The 26,300-nt window shown below is 53.2% G+C and overlaps 2 protein-coding genes and 1 long non-coding RNA gene across 10 annotated transcripts; 2 read left to right on the top strand and 1 right to left on the bottom strand.

Moving 5' to 3' along the window:
- Window positions 1-368: 368 nt before the first annotated feature.
- LOC128772989 (uncharacterized) lies at window positions 369-17,859 on the bottom strand. Its single transcript, XR_008417141.1, has 3 exons — window positions 17,570-17,859; window positions 2,285-2,455; window positions 369-645 (listed from the first exon to the last, which is right to left on the bottom strand). It is a non-coding gene; the product is annotated as an uncharacterized LOC128772989 (long non-coding RNA).
- On the top strand, window positions 7,486-10,940 carry MRPL52 (mitochondrial ribosomal protein L52). Of its 8 annotated transcripts, none has more exons than XM_053889258.1 (5): window positions 7,763-7,866; window positions 7,974-8,031; window positions 8,110-8,177; window positions 9,954-10,025; window positions 10,385-10,491. In XM_053889258.1, the coding sequence occupies exons 1-5, from the start codon at window positions 7,839-7,841 to the stop codon at window positions 10,489-10,491; spliced, it is 333 nt and encodes a 110-aa protein (XP_053745233.1). In that variant the 5' UTR covers window positions 7,763-7,838. The 8 variants fall into 8 exon arrangements, with proteins under 8 accessions (XP_053745234.1, XP_053745233.1, XP_019285017.1 ...); XM_019429472.2 differs by having other exon boundaries at window positions 7,766-7,866; window positions 7,971-8,031; window positions 9,954-10,018; window positions 10,385-10,940; XM_019429474.2 differs by having other exon boundaries at window positions 7,807-7,866; window positions 9,954-10,018; window positions 10,385-10,940.
- Window positions 12,438-23,101, top strand: MMP14 (matrix metallopeptidase 14). The gene is made up of 10 exons (XM_019429466.2): window positions 12,438-12,826; window positions 16,827-16,975; window positions 17,355-17,477; window positions 17,858-18,165; window positions 18,662-18,823; window positions 19,291-19,451; window positions 19,629-19,767; window positions 19,900-20,050; window positions 20,527-20,642; window positions 21,019-23,101. Exons 1-10 carry the CDS (start codon window positions 12,722-12,724, stop codon window positions 21,351-21,353), a joined length of 1,749 nt encoding a protein of 582 aa, XP_019285011.1. The 5' UTR covers window positions 12,438-12,721; the 3' UTR covers window positions 21,354-23,101.
- Window positions 23,102-26,300: the final 3,199 nt, after the last annotated feature.

A 26,300-nucleotide genomic window follows, 5' to 3' on the forward strand; every position in this document is an offset into this window, starting at 1 on the left:
ATTCTGTCAGTGTATGGGAGCCAATTTACGGTTCACCAAGAGACCCAGACAGAAATCAGAGTTCATTGGCACCAAATGTCGGAATTACCCCAAGGATAATTTAGTGCCCTTTTCTACCCAGGCCGCTGCCCAGCTGGCCTGCCCCTTAATCCCAGTCTGGGGTCAGGCCCAAGTTGCAAATGAGGGAAGTCCTAGGAAGACAGCCCTAGCGCTGCCCCTGTTGGCACTGGCCCGTGCACTGTCACTCCACTCAAGCCACAGCGGCCTCCTTGCTGTTGCCACACAACAGACATGCTCCCTTCTCCGAGCTTTCGAGCTTTCGCAATTGCTGTTCCCTCTGCCTGCAACATTCAGCCCTCCCCCCCCCCCCCACCCCCACCCCGTGATATCCGTCATCCCTTCGCTCACTCCATTCAGGTCTATGCTTAAACACCATACTACCAGAGGCCTTCCCTGAGGAGTCTGTGATGGAGCAACTTCCTCCCTCTGTCGGTCTTCACCCCTTCACCATGCTGGACTTTCTTCAAGGGCACGACCACCCCCAGAGTTCGTCTGTTTGTGGGCGTCTCCCTCACTAAAAGAAAGCACCACCGGGGCGTTCTTCACCCTGTATCCCCAGGGCAGAGCACATGTCGAGAATAATTGCTGGAAGAATACAGGAATGAATAAACAATGCTGTTCCTCCTAGACTGATTTCCCAGCAGCCTCGGCTCTGGGAACGTCCTTGAACTTGCCCTTCTGACCCACTTATATGCGTCTGTTGCTCTGGCTCCTAAACCAAGCAAGTCGTATCTGGAAGTATTTATTCCTTTTGACAGTAATGGGTTGAAGGAGTGGGAGGGTATCATTTTGTTTTACTGGGAGGCCTAGAATGGTTCGGATTGAACTTGTTTCATTAATGGGAAAACAAAAGGCCCCGCATCTAACGCGCTTCCCCGGATCCGAGAAGCTCTCGGCCGCTTGGTCCCACGTCCAGGCTCAGGTGACCGGTCTGCGCGCTGCGAGAGCAAGATGCGACGGCCGCTCAGCGACGACTAGGCAGAGGGAGGCGAGGCTCAGGTTCAGGAGAACGCAGGCGAGTTCAAGAGTGGAACCGCAAACCCCGTAGGGGACGCCCTCCCGCAGTTCTCCCCTCCCCCATGACCCTGGCCCCACACTCCTCCGCCCCCGCCCAGCCAGCAGGCCGACCTCACCTTTGCCCCTTTCTCCCACACTCCCCAACCCCCAGCCCCGCCTCGCCTTCCCCTGCCGGCTCCCTTTAGTACCCTCTTTCCCTTGGCCCCTGGGTGTTCCGTATCCGCAGCCCCGAGACCTCGCCTTCCCAAACCCCGACCCAGCCGCCGCCCACCCTCAATGCTCCTCTTAAACGCTTGGTCGCCCCCGATGTCCAGGTCTGGATACGGATGCCAAACCGGGGTCTGCCTTGAGGGACCAGCAACCCACCCCACCCGGCGTCCCCTTCCCTTCCTTCCCCCTGGCCAAGCAGCCCCCGCCCCTCCCCGGGCTTCAGGAAGCGCTGGAGGAGGGGAGCGTGGTGGGTGGAGGGAAGGGCGCCAGGGTGCGAGAGCCGAGGTAGCCTGCAACCCGCTCCCCTGCCCTCTCTTCGCTCAGGCACAGCTGCGCTACCCCGGGACAGGGAAGTGTCTGCGGATACCCTTAGGCGCGTCCTCCGCCCCAGGGACGCTCAGCTTCCTCTTCCCTCCCTCCCAATCCCGCTCGCCCTGGCTGCCCGACGGGGGTCGGGCCAGAGCCCCAAACCCTGGCAACCCCGCCTCCAGCCCCGAGATGCAAAGCTGAAACTCCGGAGGGACTCTGGACTGCAAAATCCCGTGGGGGAGGAGGAAGGGAGCGGCGCCCGCCGGGAGCCAGGGGAGGGGTCTCTCGGATGGGCGTCTCAACTCCCCGCCCCCTCGGGGAAGCTGTTGCATCAGCTTCGAGATCCCCAGTTAAAGAAAGTGGTCTCCACCAGAAGGGGAAGGTGTCGGGCAGTAGAGCTGCCGCCAGGAGGCAGCACTTAACCAAAAATATCCCGTTCTCGGGTGTCGGAGAGGCTGGAGTGCCCAAAGCATCTTTCATCTGAAGTCTTAATGGCCCCACCCATTTGTTGTGGGGTGGACCCAACAACAAAGGGTGTTGCTGAGCTGATTCAAGGAAAGGGATCTGGAAACGCCTAAAAGATGACTTGTAAATAATACGATTGTTTGTACACCTTTTGGACAGTCCAACTGTGGCATTTTTAAAGCCAGCATTGCCACTCTGCAGAAATTCACCAAGAGCTACCCACCTTCAAGACCAGTCTGGTGTGGGGCGCCTGGGTGGTTCAATCAGTTAAGCGTCAGACTTCGGCTACGGTCATGGCCTCACAGTTTGTGACTTCGAGCCCTGCATCAGGCTCTGTGACTTCTTTTTAAAAGACCACTCTGGTGAAATGACACACAGCTGAGAGATTTCCCAGCTGCAAGAAAAAAGAGTGTAGCCCAAGGTCATAATTTACCCATCTTGAACCTGGATGATTTAACACAGAATTTAGCCCGAATTGATTTAGCAGCCATGGGGAAAGAAAAGGAATGTGTTACAATAAATTGTGTGTTAAGGAAATAATATGCAAAGCAATATATTGTGTAAGGGTGGCCTTTAGTTGCCACATTTCTTGCATGGGTTGACAGTGATCATTGTTGAGTGGTCCTAAGGAGGAAGATAATGAAGGAAGGTAAAATAAGATACTTCCCAAATAGTTTGCTCTTCAAACTTCAGTTTGGTCATAAGCGTGTAAAAAGGAGAACGAGTTACTAAATGAAATGGAATTGGTCACCCTGAGTCAGTTTCACTGATATTTTCTCCAACATCATCATTATTCATCTCAATGATTTAAGAAGCACCTAGCTTCCCAGGGGCACCTGGCTGGCTTAGTCAGTGACTCTTGATCTCAGGGTCCTGAGTTTGAGTCCCATGTTGGGCATAGAGATTACTTAATTCAAAAAAAAAATTGGGGGTGTCTGGGTGTCTCAGTCAGTTAAATGTCCGACTTTGGCTCAGGTCATAATCTCGTGGGGTTCATGGGTTCGAGCCCCACATAGGACTCCGTGCTGACAACTCAGAGCCTGCTTGGGATTCTTTCTCTCCTTCTCTCTCTACCCTTCCCTTGCTCAAGGTCACGAACTCTCTCAAAATAAATAAATAACCAAAAAAAAATTTTTTAGTTTAATAAAAATAAAAAATAAAAAGCATGTGAGGCGCCTGGGTGGCTCAGTTGGTTAAGCATCCGACTTCTTCAGGTCATGATCTTGCAGTTCCTGGGTTCTAGCCTCACGTCGGGCTCTGTGCTGACGGTTCAGAGCCTGGAGCCTGCTTCGGATTCTGCATCTCTTTCTCTCTCTGTCCCTCCCCCACTTGCATTGTGTGTGCGTCTCTCTCTCTCTCTCTCTCTCTCTCTCTCTCTCTCTCAAAAGTAAATAAACATTAAAAAAAATTTTTTTAATAAATAAAATAAAAAGCACCTAATTTCTTAGAACAGTGCATTTGTACAAAAGCTACTGTGTACGGAACACACAGAAGGATATTTGAATAAACATACTGGACAAAAACATGAGTGGGTGGCAAAATATTAAAACCAAAATACAGTCTGTATTCCTTGAGAAGCAAGGCGTTTAAGAGAGGAAAGACATGAAGCTCAGATTCCTGACGCTTCCCATTGCTCTTAATTCCAGCCTTTGCCAGATGAAGTCCAGAGGTTGAAGAACATCTAGTTTGGAATGACAAAGCCATTTTCCTGTGGTTCATGAGTCTAATGAAGTCATTAAGGAGAGCTGTCCAATTGCCAGACCCCTTCCCCTGCCACAGTGTTCTATGAGGTCCCTGAGAAGGCTGCTGATGTTAGCTGTCAGCACTAGTGTTCTTTCTCTCTCTCTCTCAAAATCCTAAACCATATTTCCTGCTATTTACAACCCACGGATTGTCCACAGCATACTAACCACGTCAAAAGCTGAACTCGTCTTCCTTCCAAAGACATTTCCCCTCCCACATTTCTCAGTTTTCCCAATTAAACTTCCCATCCTGTCCCCCAAAGTTCTCCAGCTCTGGCTCCTTGACTCCCATAGATATTCAAGTATTGCACGTGTTCATTTTTGCACACAGAATTTATATTGTTCACATTATTTGTTCACCTTCATGTGTGTGCCCTTTTTTATAATTTTGCAAATTCAGAGCACCTGGCTGATTCAGTCAGTAGAGTGTGTGACTCTTGAAGTCAGGGTTGTGAATTTGAGCCCCACGTTGGGGTAGAGATTACTTTAAAATAAAATCTTTAAGGGCGCCTGGGTGGCTCAGTCGGCTAAGCATCTGACTTCAGCTCAGGTCATGATCTCGAGGGTTTTTTTCTGGGGGGGGGGGTTGTTGTTGTTTTGTTGGGGGTTTCTTTGTTTTTGTTTTATTTCTAGGTTCTTGACTTTAAGCCCCGCAATCAGCTGCTCACTGAGGTCAGTGCAGAGCCTGCTTTGGATCCTCTGTTCCCCTGTTTCTCTGCCCACACCCCACTCAATACGTGTTCTACCTCTTTCTCAAACATAAATAAACATTTGTAAATAAATAAATAAATAAATAAAATCTTTAAAATAATAATAATAATAATAATAATTTTGCAAACCGATGGTGTCCCCCAAGTGTGTGAGCTACTGAAAGAGAGGAATATTGCTGGTTCAACTATTTTATATAGTGATGGTGGTAGTCAGCTTGTCATCTTTCCTGTCAATCTTGACTGTTGACACGAAGGTTGTTTTTCCAGCCCCTGGCTTCTACTATTTGATTTGCCAACTGGGAACTATGTAATGGGATTCCAGTGCTGTCTACCTCAGCTGTCTATCTCAGAAACAGCCAAAGATATACAGAGCCAGGCTTTGGAAAGTGGCATTCAGTCACTATTGCAACTGTCAAACTATAAATCCACAGCCATATTTTGATTCCATTTCCTGATCTCTGAAAACTACAAGCAATCTGTACGATTGCTTCCTGGACTGTCTTATCTACTTTACAGATGTATTATGAAAATCATGTGAAATCATTTATATAGAAGTGTTTTGATAGGTGAAAATGAAGTGTATGAATGCAAGATGGTAATAGTTCCTTACTGTCTTATTGCCCTTGCCTAGTATTTTGGGATCCATTTGTTGGCTTATAGTCAAGGGTCTTTTGTTCCCATCCTTTTTTTGGTTCAGCCCTAGCTATACCACTCTTATTGTTATTGAAACAGCTGCTTTTACTTCTTAAACCAGGATCCACCCTTCCCCTCTTTCAAAGCACAGCTCAGAGCCACCTCCTGTGGAAAAACTTCCCAGTCTTGCAGAAGGAAATGATAAACTTCCAGATAGGCCATTGCACCACTCCCTCAGTTTCCCCCAGTCAGCACGCATTAAGTGTCTAGCCTAGCACACGGTAATGGGCACTTTTGTAGGAGCTTCACCATTTATAAAGCATCTGTACTTACTTCAGTGTTTTAAGATGTGATACATTAAGGGTTTTTTTTTTTTTTTTTTTTAGTGTTTATTTATTTTTGAGAGAGAGAGAGAGAGAGAGAGAGATTGAGAGAAGGAGTAAGAGCAGGGGAGGGGCAGAGAGAGAGAGAGGGAGACACAGAATCCAAAGCAGGCTCCAGGCTCTGAGCTGTCAGCCCAGAGCCGACGTGGGGCTCGAACTCATGAACCATGAGATCATGATTTGAGTCAAGTTGGACACTTAAGTTGTTTTTTTTTTAAGGTTATTTAATTTTGGGAGGGGAGAGGGGGAGGGAGAGAGGGAATCCCAAGCAGGCTCTACGCCATCAGCATGGAGTCCAACTCAGGGCTCATACTCAGGAACCATGAGATCATGACCTGAGCCAAAACCAAGAGTCACACGCTCAACCAACTGAGCCACCCAGGTGCCCCTAAGCTTTTTATGAAAAAATTAAAGATAAATGAATTCCCCAAGACAAATAAATTATTCAAAAGAGGGAAGGAGCCACAGATCTGTGTTTTCTATGTACCGATACAGTAGTCCCACCTGATCCACAGGGGATACGTTCCAAGAACCCCAGTGGATACTTATAACCGTGGTAGTACCAAACCCTGTATATATTATGGGTTTTTTTTCCCATATAGACATACGTATGATAAAGTTTAATTTAAAATCAGGCACAGTAAGAGATTAATAACAATAAAAATCATAACAGTATATTGTAATAAAAGTTATGTGAATGTGATCTCTCTCAAAATGTCTTATTGTACCATATTCATCTTTCTTTTGTAGATGATAAGATAAAGTGAGGTGAAATATGGGCACTGTAACTTAGCGTTAGGCTACTATTGACCTCACAATTTGTCAGGAGTATCTGCTTCCATAGGGCAACTGAATGTGGATAACTGAAACTGCAGAAAGTGAAACCATGGTTAAGGGGGTACTTCTGCTTTGTTGCTGCAAGGATTATATTAGACAATATGTGGTGGTAGCCCTTGTAAAACTGAAATCGGATCTTAGCTCCAAGACCTATTCCCCAAGAAAGCCTTCAGCTTTCTCCAGATCAGCTTCCCATCATAGCTACAAATGGGTACTTGCCAACACTCATCTTGGAGAACTTCTGACTTCTGCTGCCTCCATTTTGACCTCAAACTTTTTTTTTTTTTTTCATTTTTTAATGTTTATTCGTTTTTGAGAGGGAGAGAGACAGAGCAGGAGCAGGAAAGGAGCAGAGAAGGAAACACAGAATTCAAAGCAGGCTCCAGGCTCTGAGCTGTCAGCACAGAGCCCAACGTAGACCTCAAATCCACGAGCTGGGAGATCATGACCTAAACTGAAGGCAGATGCTTAACCGACTGAGCCACCCAGGCGCCCCTTTGGTTGGGTTCTTTCCAGCCAGTCTCTTGGCTCAGGTGGAAGACCCTGAGGGCATAGCAACCTCTGAGGAGAATGAAACAACCCAGTCAAGCAATAAGCACTGTCCCGAGACACAAAACACCACCCATGATTGACTCTAAGCAAAACACTGATAGATTTGACCTTCACTGCCCCCCTGCAGGTACTCGCCCACCTTTGCCCCTCAACTTTCCTTGTATAAACCTGGAAGTATTTTCAGCGCTTTCAGACACTTGACCTCTGTCTTCCTGGTGTTGGCCTCACTGAACTAAATCCCTTTCTGGTTTCACCACTGTTTGCCTTTGGATTTTTGTCAGTGGCAAGTGGCCAGAACCTGATCTGTTTGGGATCCCCAGAACCAGGTGCTCTTGCATCCCTGTGCACCTGCTACCATCTCAACGGTACTGTTATAGTAATGTGGGTGATCATCATTGTCTTCTCTCGCTAGACTGGGCACGCTATCAGAATAGTGATGACGTCTGTTTTGCAGAATCCCCAGCACTTAGTACAGTGCTTGCCACATAAGCTCTTCAATTGTGTTGAATAAATAAGGACGGAGACCCAAATTTTCCGATTCATTCTAGATTTGACACCTAGGCTGAGGAAAAACATGTTACAGTGATGCAGAAGACAGAATAAGGGAACTCCTCTAAGATAATGACATAAATTTCAAAGGACTAGACACCGCTGCGCAGAGATCGCTGGAGCTGCTCAGAACGATTCAGTCTAGGACACGACTTCCACTGAGGATGTAACCAGTACTGACGATTCATACGCAGACCAACCACTGTCGCCTAAATACCAGGGCTGCAGTTTTCTCCCGCTCTTCCGTACAATGGCCCAAGATGGCGGGGCCCGTGATTGAGAACCAGATTCAAGATGGCGGCTTCCGACTTCCCATGCGGCATAGCGCGTGACACCGGGGTCACGCCCACTTCCGGCTCCGCGACTTCAGCATGGCTGCTTTAGGTACCCTGCTTTTGAGTAAGTGGGTGTGGAGTCGGTGGGCTCAGGGGCCCGCGGGGGCAGGGCTAGGACCCCTGAGTCGAGTGCACGGCGTCTCTCCCAACTCTGCCCTGTTTTCCCAGCAGGTGTCCGGAAGCTGCACAGTAGCGTGGCGGCTCGGGCGGGCAGTCAGTGGCGACTCCAGTGAGTTACTGGTTTAAGGGGGTCCTGGGGTGCCAGAAGGTGGGCTGAATCCTCACCGGAATGTTTTTCTCCACCCAGGCAGGGCCTGGCTGCTAACCCCTCTGGCTACGGGCCCCTTACGGAGCTCCCAGACTGGTCTTACGCGGGTGAGCGCTGATCTGACAGTTAACTGTCCCTAAGAGAGTTTCGCCGAGATGGAACGTCCCTGGACTGAGGGTGGGAGGGACAAGGGTAGGTTAAGGCGGGGATGTGTGTGAGTGAACATAGTATTGAACTTTATATTTGGAGTTGGGGAAAAGCAGCCTGAGTACTTTGTATTTTAAATTATGCCTATAGAAAGTGCAGCTAGACAGGATCTTGTGGGGTGAGAAGATAATTCTAACTTGGGGCGCCCCGGGGGAGGGAGTGACAAGATCTTTACGTTTCTCAGGGGCGACGATTTTTAAAAAGGTAGAAAGACCCACCATTCTACGTGGTGAGTACATTGTTGAGAATTTGCTACCAGATGCAGGGAGAACTCTTTGAAAGGCTGCCTAAATGAACATCTCAGAAGAGAGGGGTAGAAGGGTGAAGACTGAGGATGGCGGGCTCCCTTCAGAAAAATTTCTTCCCTTGAAAAAAAAGGAAGGAAGGAAGGAAGGAAAAGGAAAGAAAGAAGGAAAAAATAGATATTAAACCTAGAAGGGAGGGATGTTAGAAAAGTTGAAGCCATTCCCCATTCCCTATATGGGACTTCAGTTTACAGGTGGGAAAACTGAGGCCTCAGAGTTCCCGTGATCAAACAGCTAGGTAATAGCAAAGCTAGGACTAGAACTGAGCAGGAGCCAGGCACGGTTCAACAGCACAGAGACCTGAATACTGATACCCTATTGGATTCTATAGGAGTATGATCCTGAAGAGGATGGTGAAGGTTTTTCTGCTCGTTATTTACTGTAGGAAGCCTAGCACCTCCCAGAAGTAGTATGGAATATTGGAAAGACTCTGGAATTGAGTCTTAATTCAGGTTCTTTACTTGCTAACTTGTAGTCTTGGACATGTTACTTAATTGTATCTCTCAGTTTCCACAAAACTTTTGGGCAGACTTTTCACTGTTTGCTTCTTACTCTGTAGAAAGTAAGTGTCCTTTTTCTTCAGCTCCATTATTAACTACTTCAGGTCAGATATTGCATCTTTTCACCAAGTCAGCAGATATTTATAGAATTTTGATTATGTGGTTGTGTGCCTACCCTGCACTACAGTGAAATCTAGGGATGCAATCCATGAAAGTCTGGCTGGGAAAACGGCATGACATCTTTAAAAATTAATAATAGTTCAGTGCTCTACCCCTTTCCAAGAGGATCTGAAGTGCCACATAAGGCCAAAACAAAACACAACAACAACAAACAAACAAAAAAAGCAATAGTACAATAAATGTCCCAAGGCAAATAGATGAATAATAAATAACCAATATGCACTTCTTTCATAAAGAGATTTGACAGAGTTGAAAAGGTTAAAGAATGGTTTCTGGGACAGATAGGGCTTGGGGGGGCGGGGCGCTAAGGATGAGAACTGGGCTGAAAGGAAAGGAAAAGAAGGTATTTCATTATGGAGTGAGATGGGATTCAGCAAAGATTCATGGAGAGTGGAACGGTGATCAGATTGCTTGAGTGGGGGGTTTCTAAAGCTAAAATGAGATTCAGCACTTCAAAGGACCTTGAATTCCAGGACAATGAGGGGTAAGTGAAATCGAGTAGGAGTGTGCCTCAGAGCTTATTCTTGGCATATCTTACCCTTGACACTGAGGGATGGGTTTTGGAGAACTAAGCCATCACAGGTGTGAAAGTGGAAGAGAGGAACTAGAGACTGGTTCTTCCCTTGTCCCTGTCACAGTGCCTTCACAAGGTGCTGTCAGCCATCTCTAATACTTGTCTTTTTTTCTGCAGATGGCCGCCCTGCGCCTCCAATGAAAGGCCAGCTTCGAAGAAAAGCCCAAAGGGAGAAGTTTGCAGTGAGTGGCTAGAGCCCAAGCCAGGGCAACTACTGGGAGGGAAAAAACTTTACATTTTAATTTGTTTTGAGCTGTACTGACACATAAGCTAACTCGTACCCCCTATACCGAGGTTTTAACAGCTCAAGGTTTTTACAGTGCTTTGAGGAGGGGGGAATGGAGTGAGCACTCCGAGGGTGGGAACCAGTGGTAGACATTCTGCTACACATTCTCCTTCCTACTTCCCAACCCAGGACCTGGTCCCCCTCCCCACTCAACAGTGTCATTTTCCAGCTGAAACTTTTGCCTTTGATCTGTGAGTGAAAGGATATATGTGCAGAGCCCAAGCCCCAGATGTTATCCACCCTGTTTTCCTGTCTGTTTCAGAGACGAGTTGTACTGCTGTCACAGGAAATGGATGCTGGCTTACAGGCATGGCAGCTCAGGCAGCAGAAGTTGCAGGAAGAAGAAAGGAAACAGAAAAACGCTCTTAAACCCAAAGGGGCTCTACTGCAGAACCCACTACCAAGTCAATAAAAAGCAATACTTGTCTCCCTTTCCCAGCCTCTCTCTGGCTTTCTTCTCTATCACCTGCATGCCTCATCCCGGTCAGAAGAGAGCCTTCACGTTCCCCATCTGTCTTCCCGGCACAAGAGCTTGGACACCAGAAAGAACAGCCTGTAAGATCACTGCCTGGAAGAGTTGGCTTAGTGCCCTCATCACTGGCTCCGTTCCAGTTCAGTGGAACCTTGCTCTGGGATGCTTCCCTCCTTCACGAGCCATAGGACTTGCCCAACTATGAACAGTAGCTGCTCTGCGAACTGCTATGAAAAAGGGGCAGCAGTTTTCCTGGTGTTAGCTAGGCACTCAAGCCTTTGACAGCCCATACACAGCTCAGGCTGTGTGCAGTTACTCATTTAATAAATGTTTTGATGAAAAAGGCTTTCCGGCTGAGGTCCATTTCTTGGCAAGCAACTGGTGTCAGTTTTCCTAAGCTTCAGATACATGGCCCAAGAGGATACCCCCACTGGGAACACTGACATGGGAAGAACCAGACTTGGGTGTCGCATGTTCTGCTAAAGAGTTGGATTCTGAGGTTTCTTTGGTTCTGGCGAAGTTCCAGAGGTTGGTTAGAGAGAGGCCTGTACCTCCCAACCGCACTTTGTGTAGGGGAGCCCTGGAGGTAGGTGCTCAGCCCCCAAACAGTCACCATGGCATAGGTATCTAATACCCATCATATATCTCCCACAAACCTGTTAGCTGTCTGGGACCCAGGGAAAGCTTTCATTTAATTGATCACGGATTCTGGGGGAAAAGGACCTTTGCTCCAGTTACAATACAGAGCACTGGGCTTTTCTTCCGTTATCCTGCCACAAACTTGTTCCTGGATCTCTAGAATTTCTGGAGCTTCCTACCTGACCTAATTTCTGTCCAGCCTCCTTTATTCCTTGCTTTCTTTCCCTCCCTTCTTCCCCCCACAACCTCCTTCCTCTCTCGCTGACCAATGCAATTCTGGGATCTTAGATTTCGCTGATGGTCGAGTTTTCTGTCTCCCACACTTTTCCTGCTTCTGTTGTGCTGCTTTTCCAGATCTAACTCAACCTCTTATCTGTCTCTCTCCCCCACTATCCGCTTCAGCGTGCCCTCCCCTTCTCCCGCATCCCTCCACATTTTGTTATCAGTTTAGTCAGTCCCTGAAGAGGTCTTCAGGGAACTGCCTTTTTCCAGTGTAGAGGGGGAGCTAAACCCCAAAGTCCTAATTCCCAATCTCTCTGGTCTAACAGTTTCCCTAAGTTTGATTTGCCTTTCCCCACATTCCATGGCCTTGTACCTCTTTCCTCCCCAGCCTGCTCTAATTTAAGGAGCAGCCAGATTGCAAATGATGATAATTAAGGGAGTGCATTTGTCTTTCCATAAGAACCCCCAGACCCAATGTGGTTGTGCAATTTGTTGGTGGGTGGGTGGATTGTATTACCGTTGCATGTTTGCAGCAGGAGAGGGATGGAGGTGGTTGTCAAGATCCAGGGGCAAAAGTTTCAATTTGGTTGAGCCACAGGTCTCAGCGGACAAACCCCCAACCCAGGTGTGGTGGACATGGAAGACCTTCACCACCGTCATCCTAGACTCTGAACTCGTTTGCGCCAACCACTGGGCTTCCCAGTACTTCCCACTCTGAGGTGAGACAAATGCTGAATACCAGAGGACTCAAGCCACCCAAAATATGCTTAGGGGGAGAAAGTCTCCCACATCCCGTCCGCTGGGTTCCCCCCCCCCCCCCCCCCGACCCCCGTCCTTAGCTGTGGCCTCAACCCCTGCAGATGGCAGCCTCCACCACAGAAAGGCAACTTAGGGGTTTTTTTTACCCGGCTCTTGGCTGTAATTGGATTCAGGCTGAAACAACCACGTCCGCACCGGGAAAGGAGGGCATTGGGGCGGGGGCGGAGAGGCTGTGGGAGAAGGGAGGGACCAGAGGAGAGAGTGAGAGAGGGCTCGCGGATCCAGTTCGCAGACTAAGCAGAAGAAAGATCAAAAAACAGAAAAGAGGGGACGAGCAAACAGGCGCTTTCAAGAGCAATCCCCTCATCTCCAAGCGGACAACGGCCTAGGAATCCAAACTCAGCGCCCACCGAAGACAAAGGCGCCCTAAGGGAGTGGCGGCACGACCCCAGGGCTTGGGCCCCACCGCGGAGCCCGCACGGCTGGCGGCCGGGACAGTCGCGGACCATGTCTCCTGCCCCACGGCCCGCCGGCGGTCTGCTACTCCCCCTGCTCACGCTCGCCACCGCGCTCGCCTCCCTCAGCTCGGCCCAAAGCAGCTTCAGCCCCGAAGTAAGTGAGCTCCTCCAGTCCTGCCGGGAGTCGCGCCCGCCGGGGAGGCGAGCCGGGGGTCTCCCAGGTCTCCCCCGCTCGGAGAGCAGGGCGCCTGAGGTCTCTGGCCCTCCGACCCGCAGGAACCCCCTCCCTTCCTTTCCCTGCTCATCTCCAAACTTCCAAGTCGATCCAACTTCTGCTTCCCCCCAACCAACCCCCGACCCGCCGCCAACTTTCTTCCCCAGCCCTTTCCTGGGAAGAGCTTTACAGCGGGGCCCACCCCAACCCTCCCGGTTCTGCCGGGCTGTGAGTTCAGCTCCGGAACCAGGAGGGAGCCTGGTAAATACTTGAACTCGGCTCAGACCCAGCGCTGCCCTGGTTCCTTGTCATGTGCGCGAGATCGTTGTTTCTTCAACTTTCCAACCCTCCAGCGCTCTCCCGCCCGCGCCCGCCGGCGCTGGGGCTGCCAGGGAGGCTCGAGTGGACGGCGCCGCGGCTCCGGGCCCCCCACGCTGAGCGCCTCCCGGGCGGTCCCGGCCCTCCGTGGATGCAGGCGCCGCCAGTTGGGGTCAGGGCTGGACGGCCTGGCGGCCCCGGCCCCCGACCCACCCCGCCTCCCTGAGCGGACCCCTCTGTGTCCCCGGCCCGGAGCCCTGGCGTCGAGGGTCGCGGAGCTGGCGCCCTGGCCGCGTTTCCGTACACACAAAGCTCTCCTTGTGAGCCAGGGGCTCGGCCGGCCGAGCAGCCGCCTCCTGCCTCTACCCCCACTCACACCACCCGCCTCCAGCGAGGCCTTTAGGCTCTTTTTGTTGCTTTTGTTAATTGCTTTTCTGTGTTAATTGCAGGGAGACTGAGGGCAACGCACCGGGGAGTAGGGTGAGAGGGCCAGGCCCAGGGCACCCCGCAGGGTCTCTACCGCCTCCGGCGACGCCCCCCCCCCCCAACTCTTTCCCAGACTCTGGCCCACCGGCCCGGGAGGAAGCCGCGTGGGAGTTGTCTGGGGAGGTTTTTCCTCTTTCTTTCTCTCTCTCTCTCATTTTGGGGTGAAGGTGGGAGACGAATTTGATCAGCTTCTTATTTTGGGCCATCCCAACCCACTCAGCCCGGCAGGGCCTGGGTGCGGTCGGGAGGGGCCGGGAAGGGCCCCAGAAGGGGGAGGGGATCTGGACTTGGCTTCCTCCCTCCTGGTCCTGGCCCTGGACCCACCCCCGGAGGAAACATATCCAGAAAGAACACACTCTCTCTGTCCCGAAGGGATCCGAGGCTAAAAAGAAAAGCGTGGCCCTGGGGAGGGGGTGGCCAAGGAGAGTGCGAATCTGCTGTGGGGCCCAGCCTGACAGGGTCCTGCTGGAGGAGGCATCCTCTCTCCAGGCCTGGAGTCTTCATCGGAGGTCTGCAAGGAGAGCCCCTAACAAAAGGAGTCTGGACATCTAGGGGCTGTCCCCTGCCAACTTTGCCTGTCCTGCCTTCCCTCCCCTGCCCCACTAGGCCCCCCTAGGGGAGGGGCAGCAGCCCTGGCTCTGTTTTAAGTGGGTCATGGGCAGTCCCAGTGCCAGAACCACCATTTGCTTCTGGGCCACGGAGGGAGGAACAGGCCCAGAGGCTCTGATCCAGGGCCTTCCTGAGAGCCAGAGTTCCCCTCATCCACCCACCCACCTACCCACCTTCTGCAGGACTCCTAGGCCAGAGGTGGGAGGGGTTCTGTTGAGTTTTCCCCTAGGGGAATACTCAGACCACTCAGTTTTCGAGACAAAGCCAGCCAACTGAGTTTTTTGACCTAACGTAGTTGCTCCCTCTCCAGGCCAATCTAGAGGGCGAGCTCGGGTGGCGAGGCCTCAGCCAGCTGGGTCCCTCCCACCAGGCCTCCAGAGTCCTGCACCAGCTCCAGGACAGCCCTCTCCTCCTTGTGGCCTGTCTGGCACTTGGCCCTTCCCCCACCCAGCCGCAGACACAAGAGTCCTCTCTTCTGTGGTTCCAACCTCACCTCCTAGTCTTCTCTGTGGTTCTTGCTTTGCTCAGAGCCTAGGCCTGGGAGGAGAGGGATGGGGGCACTTCCTTTCCAGGCTTTGCAGCTCTCTTTGACTCCAGGGAAGTCCCTTTCTTGCCTAAGTCTCCATTTTTCTCTCTTGCGCATGGTGGGGGGGGGGGGGGACTTTGTGGGTGTGAATATTTAGACCTGCCTACTTTCTTGAAAGACTCACAGGGGAGAGGGATTGATCCCACCGCTCCTAGATGTGGATTCTCTCCACCTCTCTGCCACCCTCTATTCTGTCATTCTGCCCTAGCAGAATTCCCCTCAGCTTTGCTCCCTGAGGGTTGAGGGGGCCTGACTTCAGTCCTCCTGACTGCCAGCTCCAGGAGTAGGCCACTCCCAAGCTTCTCCAAAGCTGAAGTAGTGGCTCCCCCACCCGGGGTCATAAGCCTGGGGTGTGTGTACCCTACAGGTGAGGCCAAGGGCAAAGGGAGTTTCCTGCATACTTGGGCACAGGCCATTGCAACCTCCCACGGGCACTAGCTGTGGCATCAGCCAGCGCAGGTCAGGGCAAGCAAGCCTACAGCTTGTGGGGAGAGTAGCCGGGTTCTGGAGCACCCTGCTCTGCTCCCCTGTGGTAGAGCAGAGGTTAAACTTTGCTCCCTCCTCTACCCCTGAGGAGGGGCTCTCAGAGCCGGGTGGTGCTAAGGTTATTCAGGCCAGGCCTGTTGGCTGGGGAAAGGCTGGGTTGTTTACATCTTGGGCCCTAACTCCCATCAGCCTTGGGGGATCACTTCCCAGAACCCTGTTGCAATTCTTGCCCCTGCGGGCACATGTCTCCAGTCAGCTGCTCCTGAATCACCCCCAGCCCCAATGCAGGAGCACTGTTCCACTTCCCGGGCTGGGCCCAGAGGTGAAGGGCCACATGAAGATCCATCCTGACAACCTGGGATAAGGGATGTGGTGCCCAACAGCAGCCTCCACCCCTCTGCACTCCCAGATTCCATCCCAGGCAATGTGCAGGCCCCCTCTGGACTCCTTAAGAAGGCAAAGCTGGAACTGGGACCAGAGTAGTATCTCCCCTAGAGAATCCCAGCATTTTCATATTCCATATACACCTTGGCTTATTTTACTTTTCAGGCTTTAGGAAAATACTCCATTGTTCTTACAATAAAGGCTGACTTTCCACCCCCCCCCACCCCCACCCCCACCCCCACCCCCGTCAGCAGGGCTTTGTAGTTTGCATACCTTTCAGTCAAACACCAAAAACCTAACTTTATTTTAAGGCAGCATGCCAGCCTTTATATTATGAACAATTCACAACATACCTTAAGTAAAATACAGTCACCGAGTCTCTACCACCTCCCCCATCTCCCACTGCCCGTACTGAGAACCTTAAATAAGGACCTTTAGGTCCCATGCCCTAGGTCAGATGCTCGGATGGGAACAGTGGCAGGATCCTGGCTCAGTGGCTGGATCACACCCCCAACACCTCCAAACGTCCCGGCTTCCCCCTCTCAGCAGCCAGCCTCAGCCCTAGCTCCTTTTCTGCTCACCTTTCCAAAAAGATCTCAGCTGTGAGGGTCCTGGAAGCATGGCATCCCTGTCCCAAGAGGGTCTCATGCCAGGACCAAAATAGAGCCCCCTCAGCCTCCCCACCTCCACCCATCAGGGGCACAACCCATCAGGTAGGACATGCTATATTTACAAGAACACTGACACGGAGGAGGAAAGTGCTGGAGGAATCTCAGCTCTGAGAAGACGAGCCATCTGGGTTCCCATTCTCAAGAGAGTTCACAGCCAAAGTCCAGAGCTGTGGCTCCCTACCCTGTTTGAGCCCACAGCCCCAAGAAGGCAAGTCCTACTGGGGCCTGGGCCAGAGTTCAGGTCCAGCCTGGGAATTCCTCCAGCCCCACTGCCAGAGCCAGGCTGGGAGCTCGTTGCCCTTTCCTCCTAAGCCAAGGGTGCATGCCAGACACCGTGAGGGGGTAGAGTCTCCCCTTGGGCCAAGTGGGGATGCTCTAAGCCACGTTTCTTTCCCTACAGGCCTGGCTGCAGCAGTATGGCTACCTGCCCCCGGGGGATCTGCGAACACACACACAGCGCTCACCCCAGTCCCTCTCAGCTGCTATTGCTGCCATGCAGAGGTTCTACGGTCTGCAAGTGACGGGCAAGGCTGATGCAGACACCATGAAGTAAGTGCTAGGCCCCGGCAGGAATTCTCCCCAGCACCCACAGAGCACAGAGAGGTTGCTACCTGACTCCTGCCCCCTACCTCAACCCCGCACGCTGACCCTGAGTAACATATGCCTACATGTGCTCCTTCTCTCCCCTGGTCTCTGGCCCTTGCATCCCTTCTCCTCTCCCATGCCCTACAGTCTCCCTACCATCCCCACCCGACCCTGCCTCCGCCCACCCTATACTCCCACTTTTTTTTTTTTTTTAGACCCTCTCTTATCCACCCTGACCTCATAACCTTGGCCCTTTCCCACACTGACCCTGAGGCCAGACACTCCCCCACTCTGAAGACCTTTCTCTTTCATACACTATCCTGACTGCAATCTCACACCCCAGGGCCATGAGGCGCCCCCGCTGTGGTGTTCCCGATAAGTTTGGAGCGGAGATCAAGGCCAATGTTCGAAGGAAACGCTATGCCATCCAGGGCCTCAAATGGCAGCATAATGAGATCACTTTTTGGTGAGTCCAACAGGCAAGTTGCCTTTCTCCCTTCAGAGTTGCCCTTCCTGTCAACTGTACTTACAGACTGTGAGGACTCCTGTCCTACTCACCTCTGTTCCTGTGAAGCGTCCTCGGGAGTGGGGAGGAAAGGGGCTTTAATCCTGGAGAAAGGTGCAGCCTGGGGGGCGGGGGTACATCCCAGGGCCAGAAAACCAAAGCCTGTGGGTCCCTTGAGCCCTCAGTTCTTGGGGCTGAAGCATCGTGAGGCAGCAGGAAGAGCCAGGTCAGCAGAGGTGGCTGGGCGGTTCAGGCAAACCTGGGAAAGTGCAAGGAGGGAGAATTTTATCCTTTGTTATCCTAACACACTCCCATCCTCTCCCCGTGCGGCTGGACCTCAGCATCCAGAATTACACCCCCAAGGTGGGAGAGCATGCCACATTCGAGGCCATTCGCAAGGCATTCCGCGTGTGGGAGAGTGCCACACCACTCCGTTTTCGAGAGGTACCCTATGCCTATATCCGAGAGGGCCATGAGAAGCAGGCCGACATCATGATCTTCTTCGCTGAGGGCTTCCATGGTGACAGCACACCTTTCGATGGCGAAGGTGGCTTCCTGGCACATGCTTATTTCCCAGGCCCCAACATTGGAGGGGACACCCACTTTGACTCTGCCGAGCCCTGGACTGTCAGGAATGAGGATCTGAATGGTGAGCGAGGTAGCCCTGGGACTCATTTATTCTGGGGAGAGTCAGTGATTGTTTTCATGGGGGGTCTCCCGCCTCCTCCCAAAACCTCAAACCCCACAGTCTCTGGGCTACAAACATCTCCTAGTCTGACTTCCAGTGAAAGCAGGGATCTTATTTTGAGCTATTTACATCTGGTCCCTTCTCTCACCCAATCATTGACTTCCCAGTCAAAGACTTCCCACTTTTCTAGGCAAATGGCACCTCCAACTCCTGGGAGAAACTGGGGCCCAGATAGGACCTCAGCTCCCCTTAATACACATCTTCCTGGTATTGGTATCTGGCCCCAGAGCACTCTCTCACCTCCAACCAGAACAGATCGCTGACTGGCTTGGTGGCTTTTTGGGTGGAAAACATAACAGGCCCAGCCTCGGGTATCAAAATGAAGCCTCTGGTGGGAAAGCAGAGAGTCTGAGGGAAGGGGCCCAGGCTGCCCTCATAATCATCCCCATCCCTCCAGGGAATGACATCTTTCTGGTGGCTGTGCACGAACTGGGCCACGCCCTGGGCCTTGAACATTCCAACGATCCCTCGGCCATCATGGCACCCTTTTACCAGTGGATGGACACAGAGAACTTCGTGCTGCCTGATGACGACCGCCGGGGCATCCAGCAACTGTATGGTGAGTAATGTATGCCTACATGTGCTCCTTCTCCCTCCTGTTTAAATTGTTTTCAGTGTCTCCTGTTTAAATTGTTTTCAGTGTCTATTTAGTTTTGAGAAAGACAGACAGAGCATGAGCAGGGGAGGGACAGAGAAAGAGGGAGACACAGAATCTGAAGCAGGCTCCAGGCTCCAAGCTGTCAGCACAGAGCCCGACACGGGGCTCGAACTCACAAACCACGAGATCATGACCTGAGCGAAGTCAGCTGCTTAACCTACTGAGCCACCCAGGCACCCCTATTTCTTCTATATATTTTATTCCTCTCTCACCTTTGATCCCACCTTTTCTGTCCTGCCCCAGCTGATTGCTTCAGCCTCCTCTAAAGGTCCACCCACACCTTTGCAATGGTATCGTCTGCCCATATATCTGTTCTTTCCTCTCCCCTGTCACAAAGTCTAAAGTGCCTTTCATGTTCTCTACACCAGGAAGTGAGTCAGGGTTTCCCACCAAGATGCCCCCTCAACCCAGGACTACCTCCAGGCCCTCTGTCCCTGACAAGCCTAAAAACCCCACCTATGGGCCCAACATTTGTGACGGGAACTTTGACACCGTGGCCGTGCTCCGAGGGGAGATGTTTGTCTTCAAGGTGAGAGGAAGAAGTGGGCTGGTTTGGGAGGCAAGGGGGCTCTTTGCCCAGCAGGCTGGGTGGAAACAGCAGCAGGAAGGCTAAGAACTAGAGCTGAGGCAGTGGGAAGCTTTGGGGACTGAGCCAGAGGACTAGCTACAAGGCATAACGCCCTGTCCCCACCTTGACGCCTTCCAGGAGCGCTGGTTCTGGAGGGTGAGGAATAATCAGGTGATGGATGGATACCCCATGCCCATTGGCCAGTTCTGGCGGGGCCTGCCTGCATCCATTAACACTGCCTACGAGAGGAAGGATGGCAAGTTTGTCTTCTTCAAAGGTAACCAGGCATTCTACCTTAGTGCTCTGGGTGTGGGGAGAGTCTCCCTGAAAGAGTGGATTCCACTCGACTTCTCCACAGCCGCAAGAGCCCAAGTGGAACCCTGATCGTGCTCTTCTCTCTCCTCCCCAGGAGATAAGCACTGGGTGTTTGACGAAGCTTCCCTGGAACCTGGCTACCCCAAGCACATCAAGGAGCTGGGCCGAGGACTGCCTACTGACAAAATTGACGCTGCTCTCTTCTGGATGCCCAATGGAAAGACCTACTTCTTCCGGGGAAACAAGTGAGACCCCATCCTCTTGACCCAAGGCCTCTCTCCTCAGATACCACCACCAGATTCTCTCAGTCCTACAGGAGGACCCACTTTACCCCTGGGATGTTTCCCTGGAGACGTTGCTGGCTGAGCCTCTGCTATTGCCTAGCAACAGACAGCCTCCATTAGGTGCTGAGTGAGTGGGAAGTGACCGGGTCACCATTTCAGACCTGGTCATTTGGCGCCTCCTGCCCCCAGCGCCGTGCCTCCACCCCAGCTGCCAGGCACTATCATTAAAGGCTACTGGTGGCTCCTTGCAGCCTGGGACCTCCCATCCACCCCCACCTTCCGCCACTTTCGGCCACAGGCCCTCATTACTCAAAACCCCTGTCCTGCACCCTGTCCATAGCCACCCTTTGCTCGCTGGTGAATTCAGTCCTGGGCCCTGCTACCCTCCAAGGACATGCCCAGGGCCCGACCGCTTCCCCTCCTCTCCTCTCCTCCAGGTACTACCGTTTCAACGAAGAGCTCAGGGCAGTGGACAGCGAGTACCCCAAAAACATCAAGGTCTGGGAAGGAATCCCTGAGTCTCCCAGAGGGTCATTCATGGGCAGCGATGAAGGTGAGCGGCAAGCGGGGGAGGGTGTCTGGGGGGGGGGGGCGGTATGAAGACAGGGGGTTAAGGAAGAACAGGAGGAAAGATGGACAGTATCACGTAGAAAGCAGTGATGATGAGAACAGCAGAACCCTTGCTGTGTGCCAGGCTCTGAGCAAAGTGCTTTGTGCACATCGGATACCTAATCACCACCATGCTGCCAGCCTGCCACTAGAATTACCCCCTTTTACAGCTGAGGAACCCGATGTTCAGAAAGCGTTGGGGATTAGCTCAACCGGGTCACTCCACTCACAGATTTTCCTTCTGTTCTTCTCTCTGTGGGTCTTCTGGATGCTGCCCCCATCCCTTGTTCTCCTTGCCACCTTCTTGCTGACCCCTGCAGTCTTCACTTACTTCTACAAGGGGAACAAATACTGGAAATTCAACAACCAGAAGCTGAAGGTAGAGCCAGGCTACCCCAAGTCAGCCCTGCGGGACTGGATGGGCTGCCCCTCATCGGGGGGCCGGCCAGATGAAGGAACTGAGGAGGAGACAGAGGTGATCATCATCGAGGTGGACGAAGAGGGTGGCGGGGCAGTGAGCGCGGCCGCCGTGGTGCTGCCCGTGCTGCTGCTGCTCTTGGTGCTGGCTGTGGGCCTCGCCGTCTTCTTCTTCAGACGCCATGGGACCCCTAAACGACTGCTCTATTGCCAGCGTTCCCTGCTGGACAAGGTCTGACCCCCACTGCCGCCCGCCCACTCCTACCACGAGGACTTTGCCCCTGAAGGCCAGTGGCAGCAGGTGGTGGTGGGTGGGCTGCTCCCACCTGTCCCGAGCCCCCCTCCCTACCCTGCCCCCCACTTCCCTTCTTTTCTGTCCCACGACTGCCTCTCTCAACCTCAACCCTGGCGTTGCTTCTTCCCTAGATGGGTCCCCTGGGGGCTGATCAGGGGCCGCCCCTTCCAGCCCCTGGCCCCCCCCCAGGGGGCCTCTGTAGCTTGGTGTGTGTCCAGCCCCATCTGAATGTCTTGGCTCTGCACTTGAAGGCAGAACCCTCGGACCTCGCTGGCAAAGGTCAAATGGGGTCATCTGCTCCTTTTCCATCCCCTGATGTACCTTCAGCCTCTGAACTCTGACCTCATGAGGCTCTGGGCATTCCAGCCCCACGAGCCCCCAGGCGCAGCCCGTTGGCAGCTTCCTACCACTCTTTCTGGCTAAAAGGAATATAATTTTGCTGTGGGGGGAGACCCTGAGAGAGTAGGAGTGGGTGGGGGCTGCACAGCTACCCTAAGACCTTGGGAGGAAAGCTCAGAGTCAGTCCTCTCTGCAAAGATCTGCCTCTGCTGCGCCTGGCCCCAAGAACTTCCCCAGAAGGAGCCTGAGCCATTAAGGGGCTGTGGAAACCCTTGACGGCCCTACCTCCACAAATGTTAGCTTCAGCCGGGGATGTCAAGGTTAGAGGAGCTGAGACCAGGGGGTGCAGCTACCGGGGTGGTGTGGGGCCAAGGACAGAGACTGTCTGGAGCCCTGGGGGTCAGCCTGAAGGCCACAGAAAAAGAATCTTGCTCAAATGCAGGCAGCTGGAGTAGGGACCAAGGAACAGAGCAGTCAGAGGGGACAAGACAGGACCAAAAGGCTAACAGGGAGGTGCAGTGGGAGTGGATGGCCAGGGGCCGGGCAGGCCAGGCCAGCAGGGACACGGCAAGGTGGACTGTGGTACCCAGGGAAGGGCATGTTTTATTGGAGCTCTCAGGAAGGGCCCGAGAGAGGCACACCTACTCACACCTCCTCCACTTTGGTGCCCTTCCTCCAACCAGAGTACACGTATGGGAAGGGTGGGGAGCCCAGAGAAAGCAGCAGAGACAACACACAACCAGGGACTGGCGACTTGGGACCTTAATGATGGCGGCCACCTAGTTAGGGAGGTGACTGACCAGGGGCTGGCAACGCTCAGCCAGCAGCCTCAGCTGGCCTCAGTCAGACGGCAGGTGCCTGGGTGAGTCTCAGTCAGGTTAGCCCCTCACTTCTTGATGCCCCTGCCCCTCAGCCCATCCTGCCGGTGTCCTGCCTCCTCTGCCCCACCCATTCCACACATTTGAAGTCTCCTTTGGCCACTACAGGTGGTCATGGTACCGGGGACTTGGGAGAGTGAGACCCTGTGGGGGCAGTGAGAGGAGAGGGACGTCAGGGGTGGGAGGTTATGGGGGGTGGGGGGAGCATGGGATGAACGGTGCTGGCAGTTCGGCTAAATTTGTCTTGTTTGGGTTTTTTGTTTTGTTTAATGTATATTTTTATTATAATTATTATATATGAATTCCCTTCAAATCGTTCCTTTTTGTTAACAAGGGGCATGGGAAGGGTGGGGGTGGGGGGGGCAGAGGCATCCGACCCCAGGAACCTGCAGGGCGGGGCTGGGTCAGTGCCCTCTAAGGACATTTTTGACCTTGTTCAACCTTTCCACAAAGAATAAATGGTGTTTCACATTCTTTGTGTGGCTGCGTTCTCTCAGAAAGAGAAATGAATGGAAAAGGCACTCGTAACTGGTGTTTTCTGTGAGGTGGGGTTTTAAAATTTTTCATAAAGGACTATGTTTATTCTTGGTGGACAACACGGACTCAGGGCTGTAGCTGGGAAGTGGGACATACTCCACCGGGGCAGAGAAGTGGTCCACAGAGCCCAGCTGCTCTCTCCCAACCTAGCCAAGAGGTTACTTTAGAGGCCCAGAGCTGCAAAGGGCAAGAGGAAGTGGTCAAGCTGAGGCCACTCGGAAAATCTTCCTAAATTGCATTACCCTGTCACGTGATCTGGCCGCAGACCCTCCATTTCCCCAGACCTGTCTTTTTGCTGCTAGGGACTCCCAGGATCTTTGACATTCGGCCTCAGGCAGGCCCTTTACCCCAGCCCTCAGCATCTAAGCCTCTTCTAGGCCTGGGGCTCTGCCTCAGGAGCAGAAGGAACAGAGAGGCAACCCATGGCCTACTAGGAGCAGCCTATCTCTGGCAAAACAGGAGTTTCACCCCACTTGACCAGGAGAGGCAGGATGGTCAGGTTGGAAGGGAAGAATAACAAGGCTTTGTTTCTTCGAAACTGCTGCCCCAGACTGGGTTCCCAGGCTGTCCACCCACCCTTCCCTTCCTCCGAAACCAGCCTGGAGGGAGGAATAGCTCAGTTGCTGAGTCAGCTCAGCTGAAGGGGAGCAGCCCTCTTTCTTCCTCCCCTTCCTTTCCTGCCTTAGCCCGGCCCTCCCCGGGCTCCAGCCCAGGCCCCCTCCACAGCCTTCCTCCAAGAGCACTGGCCCCACCTAGACCAGCGGTTCCATCCAGCTGCTCTTCAGGGCTGGTTGGTGTGATTGCTTTGGCAGAAGGGGTACCCCACCTCTCTGCCAGCCAGGAACCCTGACCCTATGACTGGCCTCCTACACCTCTCCTGCCAACAGCTGTTTGGCACGGCCTGTGTGTCTCAGCGGATTTGGACACCACCACCCTGCCACCCTCACAGGAGGGGATGGGGACCCTGAGAAGCTGGCACGAGAAAGTCAGGGGTTCTCTGGGGGGTGGGGGGCCTGTGCATGTCGCAAGGAGCTCAAAGATGAGCTCATGGCCCCTTTGTGTTTTTGTGGCCCGCATCTGGAGGCAATTACAGATGTTATCCAGTGGGAGTTCTGCAAAACACAGCTGGAGCCAGTAGAGGAGCCTGGGGAGGGGGACTGCCAGAGGGAAGAGGAGGGGGAGCCTAGGGCTGCCACGGCTGGAGTGCGGTTTCCCCATCACGAGGAAATTGTTTGGCCCTGATTCTGGAATCACAAGATGCTCTCTGAAGCCAAGGGGGAGAGATGGGAACGGAGGACCAGAGACAAAGGGGGAAGAGGTGGAAGAGGCTTCATAAGCAGGGAGAATTGTGGGGTGGAGGCCGGCAAGGTCCCGTGCTTCTGACGTGCCCCGGGCCTGAGGGATCCAGCCCATGAGGCCACCCAGAGACCCCGGGAGGGGCCTTGCTGATCACACAGGGTCAGGCAGGGTGAAGGGAGAGCAGAGGGCCCTGTGGCTCCTGAGAGACCTGACAACACTGCTTTCACTGGCCCTACCCCGCTTTGTCCGTTGGGCCTGACCCAGTTTCTAAGGTTCCAAGTTCCTTTATTCGAAAGCAGCACATGTGAGCTAGAGCAGCCAGGCGAGAGCCAAGGGGAATCTGTGAGGAGGTTTGGGCAGAACCCAGGGAAGCGGCCTCAGAGGAGACTGGACCGGGGGCAAGCGCTGAGGAGAGACAGCGCTCTGCCCACCACTGCACCCCCACACGTTTGAGGGGGGAGCCACAGACTCCCTTCTCCAGGGCTCCCACCACCAGCTGGGCCCACACCTCCAAGGCTGCCAGCCAGGCACTGGGGTCACTGACATGAGAAGGGGGAAGACCGAAGAGGAGCTGGGCCTTCTAGGGGAGAGAGGACTGAGTAGAGTGATGCCCCACACACAACCCTGGGTCAGCTCTGCTGGACCTTCACTGTCCCTCCCCTGGGGCCCCTTCTCCCCCTTCTGACAGACTTCCCCGTCCTCTTTCCCCTCTGGACTCCTACTTCCCTTTCCAGCTAAAGGGAGGTGGTAAAACACCAATATTGCTGAGGTCCTCGTAACACCCAATGACACAGGCACTAATGTTGCCCCCATTTTATGGGTTTGGAAACTGAGGCCCGGAGAAGACTTCCTCAAGGTCACAGCTCATTAGTCCAAAGTTAAAACCCAGGTCTTTCTGATTCTTTTTTTTTTTTTTTTTTTCTGTACAGGTAGATTCTGACCATTCTCTGGGTGTCCCTTCCAGGGTGGACCCCATGTGGCTGGGTGTCTGTGTGGTAGTGTGTGTTCTAGAGATCTGACAGCATGTGTGTGCATGCCTATTCTTCTGGATGGCAGCATTGGCATGGGGAATAGGGCTCTTCCTCAGGAATCCACTTTGCCTGTAACCACCTCCCTCTTGGGGGACAGAAACAGGTACTCTGAGGGAAGGAAGGAAGAAGCAGGAAGGACTCAGAAGCCAGAGGGACTGAGCGGGATGCATGGCAGCAGCTAGGGGAGGGATGGTGGTGGTGAGCGGCCGTGGCAAGGGCTCCGGGAGGACAGTTCCCATTCCCCGAGTCCCCAGGGAAACCCCAGTCAAGGCTGCTCCATCGTCCTGCAGTCCCTGTACCCCTTTCTTACCCACCCCCCAAATCTGAATTCACCTCCTTTAGGAGACCAATTCCTGTACACCTAAACTGGGGGTTTCTGCTTCACTCCCTCAGATAGTTTTGGGAGACCAGAAAGACCCAGAGGCAGCCTTCAAGGGGGCTGGGCAATGGGGGCCTGGAAAGGAGGCAGGCCTGACTGGCCAGAAGCCACCTTCCAAATGAGCTCACACACATACTTTCCACCCTGGCCCACGGCCGAAGGCTGAGTGCCTTCCAGGCCAGCCTTCCCCAGCCAGACCCAGCCCCCTCTGTCTTCCTCTGTCCCTCACCAGTTGTGGACCCAGGGGCTCTACAGCAGGATCGGGCACCTGAGGGTAGAGCTGTCACCACATCCCAAAGGGAGCAACTTCCACTGCCTCTATGCCGAAGCAGCTCCCCCCTTTCCCCAGAGTGCCTTATTTCTCCAATGTGCCCTTTGTGGCTTAGAGGAGGAGGAGGCCAGCTTCCTGCCCCCCAAAGACCCACAC

The sequence above is a fragment of the Panthera pardus genome, unplaced genomic scaffold (genome assembly GCF_024362965.1).
Source record: "Panthera pardus isolate Hobbes unplaced genomic scaffold, ASM2436296v1 HiC_scaffold_24, whole genome shotgun sequence".
Taxonomy (NCBI): Eukaryota; Metazoa; Chordata; class Mammalia; order Carnivora; family Felidae; genus Panthera; species Panthera pardus.

Coding starts and splice junctions, on each gene's coding strand:
- MRPL52 (XM_019429472.2), top strand. CDS start 7,839: ATGGCTGCTTTAGGTACCCTGCTTTTGA. Junction 7,867..7,970: donor TTTAGGTACCCTGCTTTTGA/GTAAGTGGGTGT, acceptor CTGTTTTCCCAG/CAGGTGTCCGGAAGCTGCAC. Junction 10,019..10,384: donor CCCAAAGGGAGAAGTTTGCA/GTGAGTGGCTAG, acceptor TGTCTGTTTCAG/AGACGAGTTGTACTGCTGTC.
- MMP14 (XM_019429466.2), top strand. CDS start 12,722: ATGTCTCCTGCCCCACGGCCCGCCGGCGGTCTGCTACTCCCCCTGCTC. Junction 12,827..16,826: donor AAAGCAGCTTCAGCCCCGAA/GTAAGTGAGCTC, acceptor CTTTCCCTACAG/GCCTGGCTGCAGCAGTATGG. Junction 16,976..17,354: donor GCTGATGCAGACACCATGAA/GTAAGTGCTAGG, acceptor CTCACACCCCAG/GGCCATGAGGCGCCCCCGCT.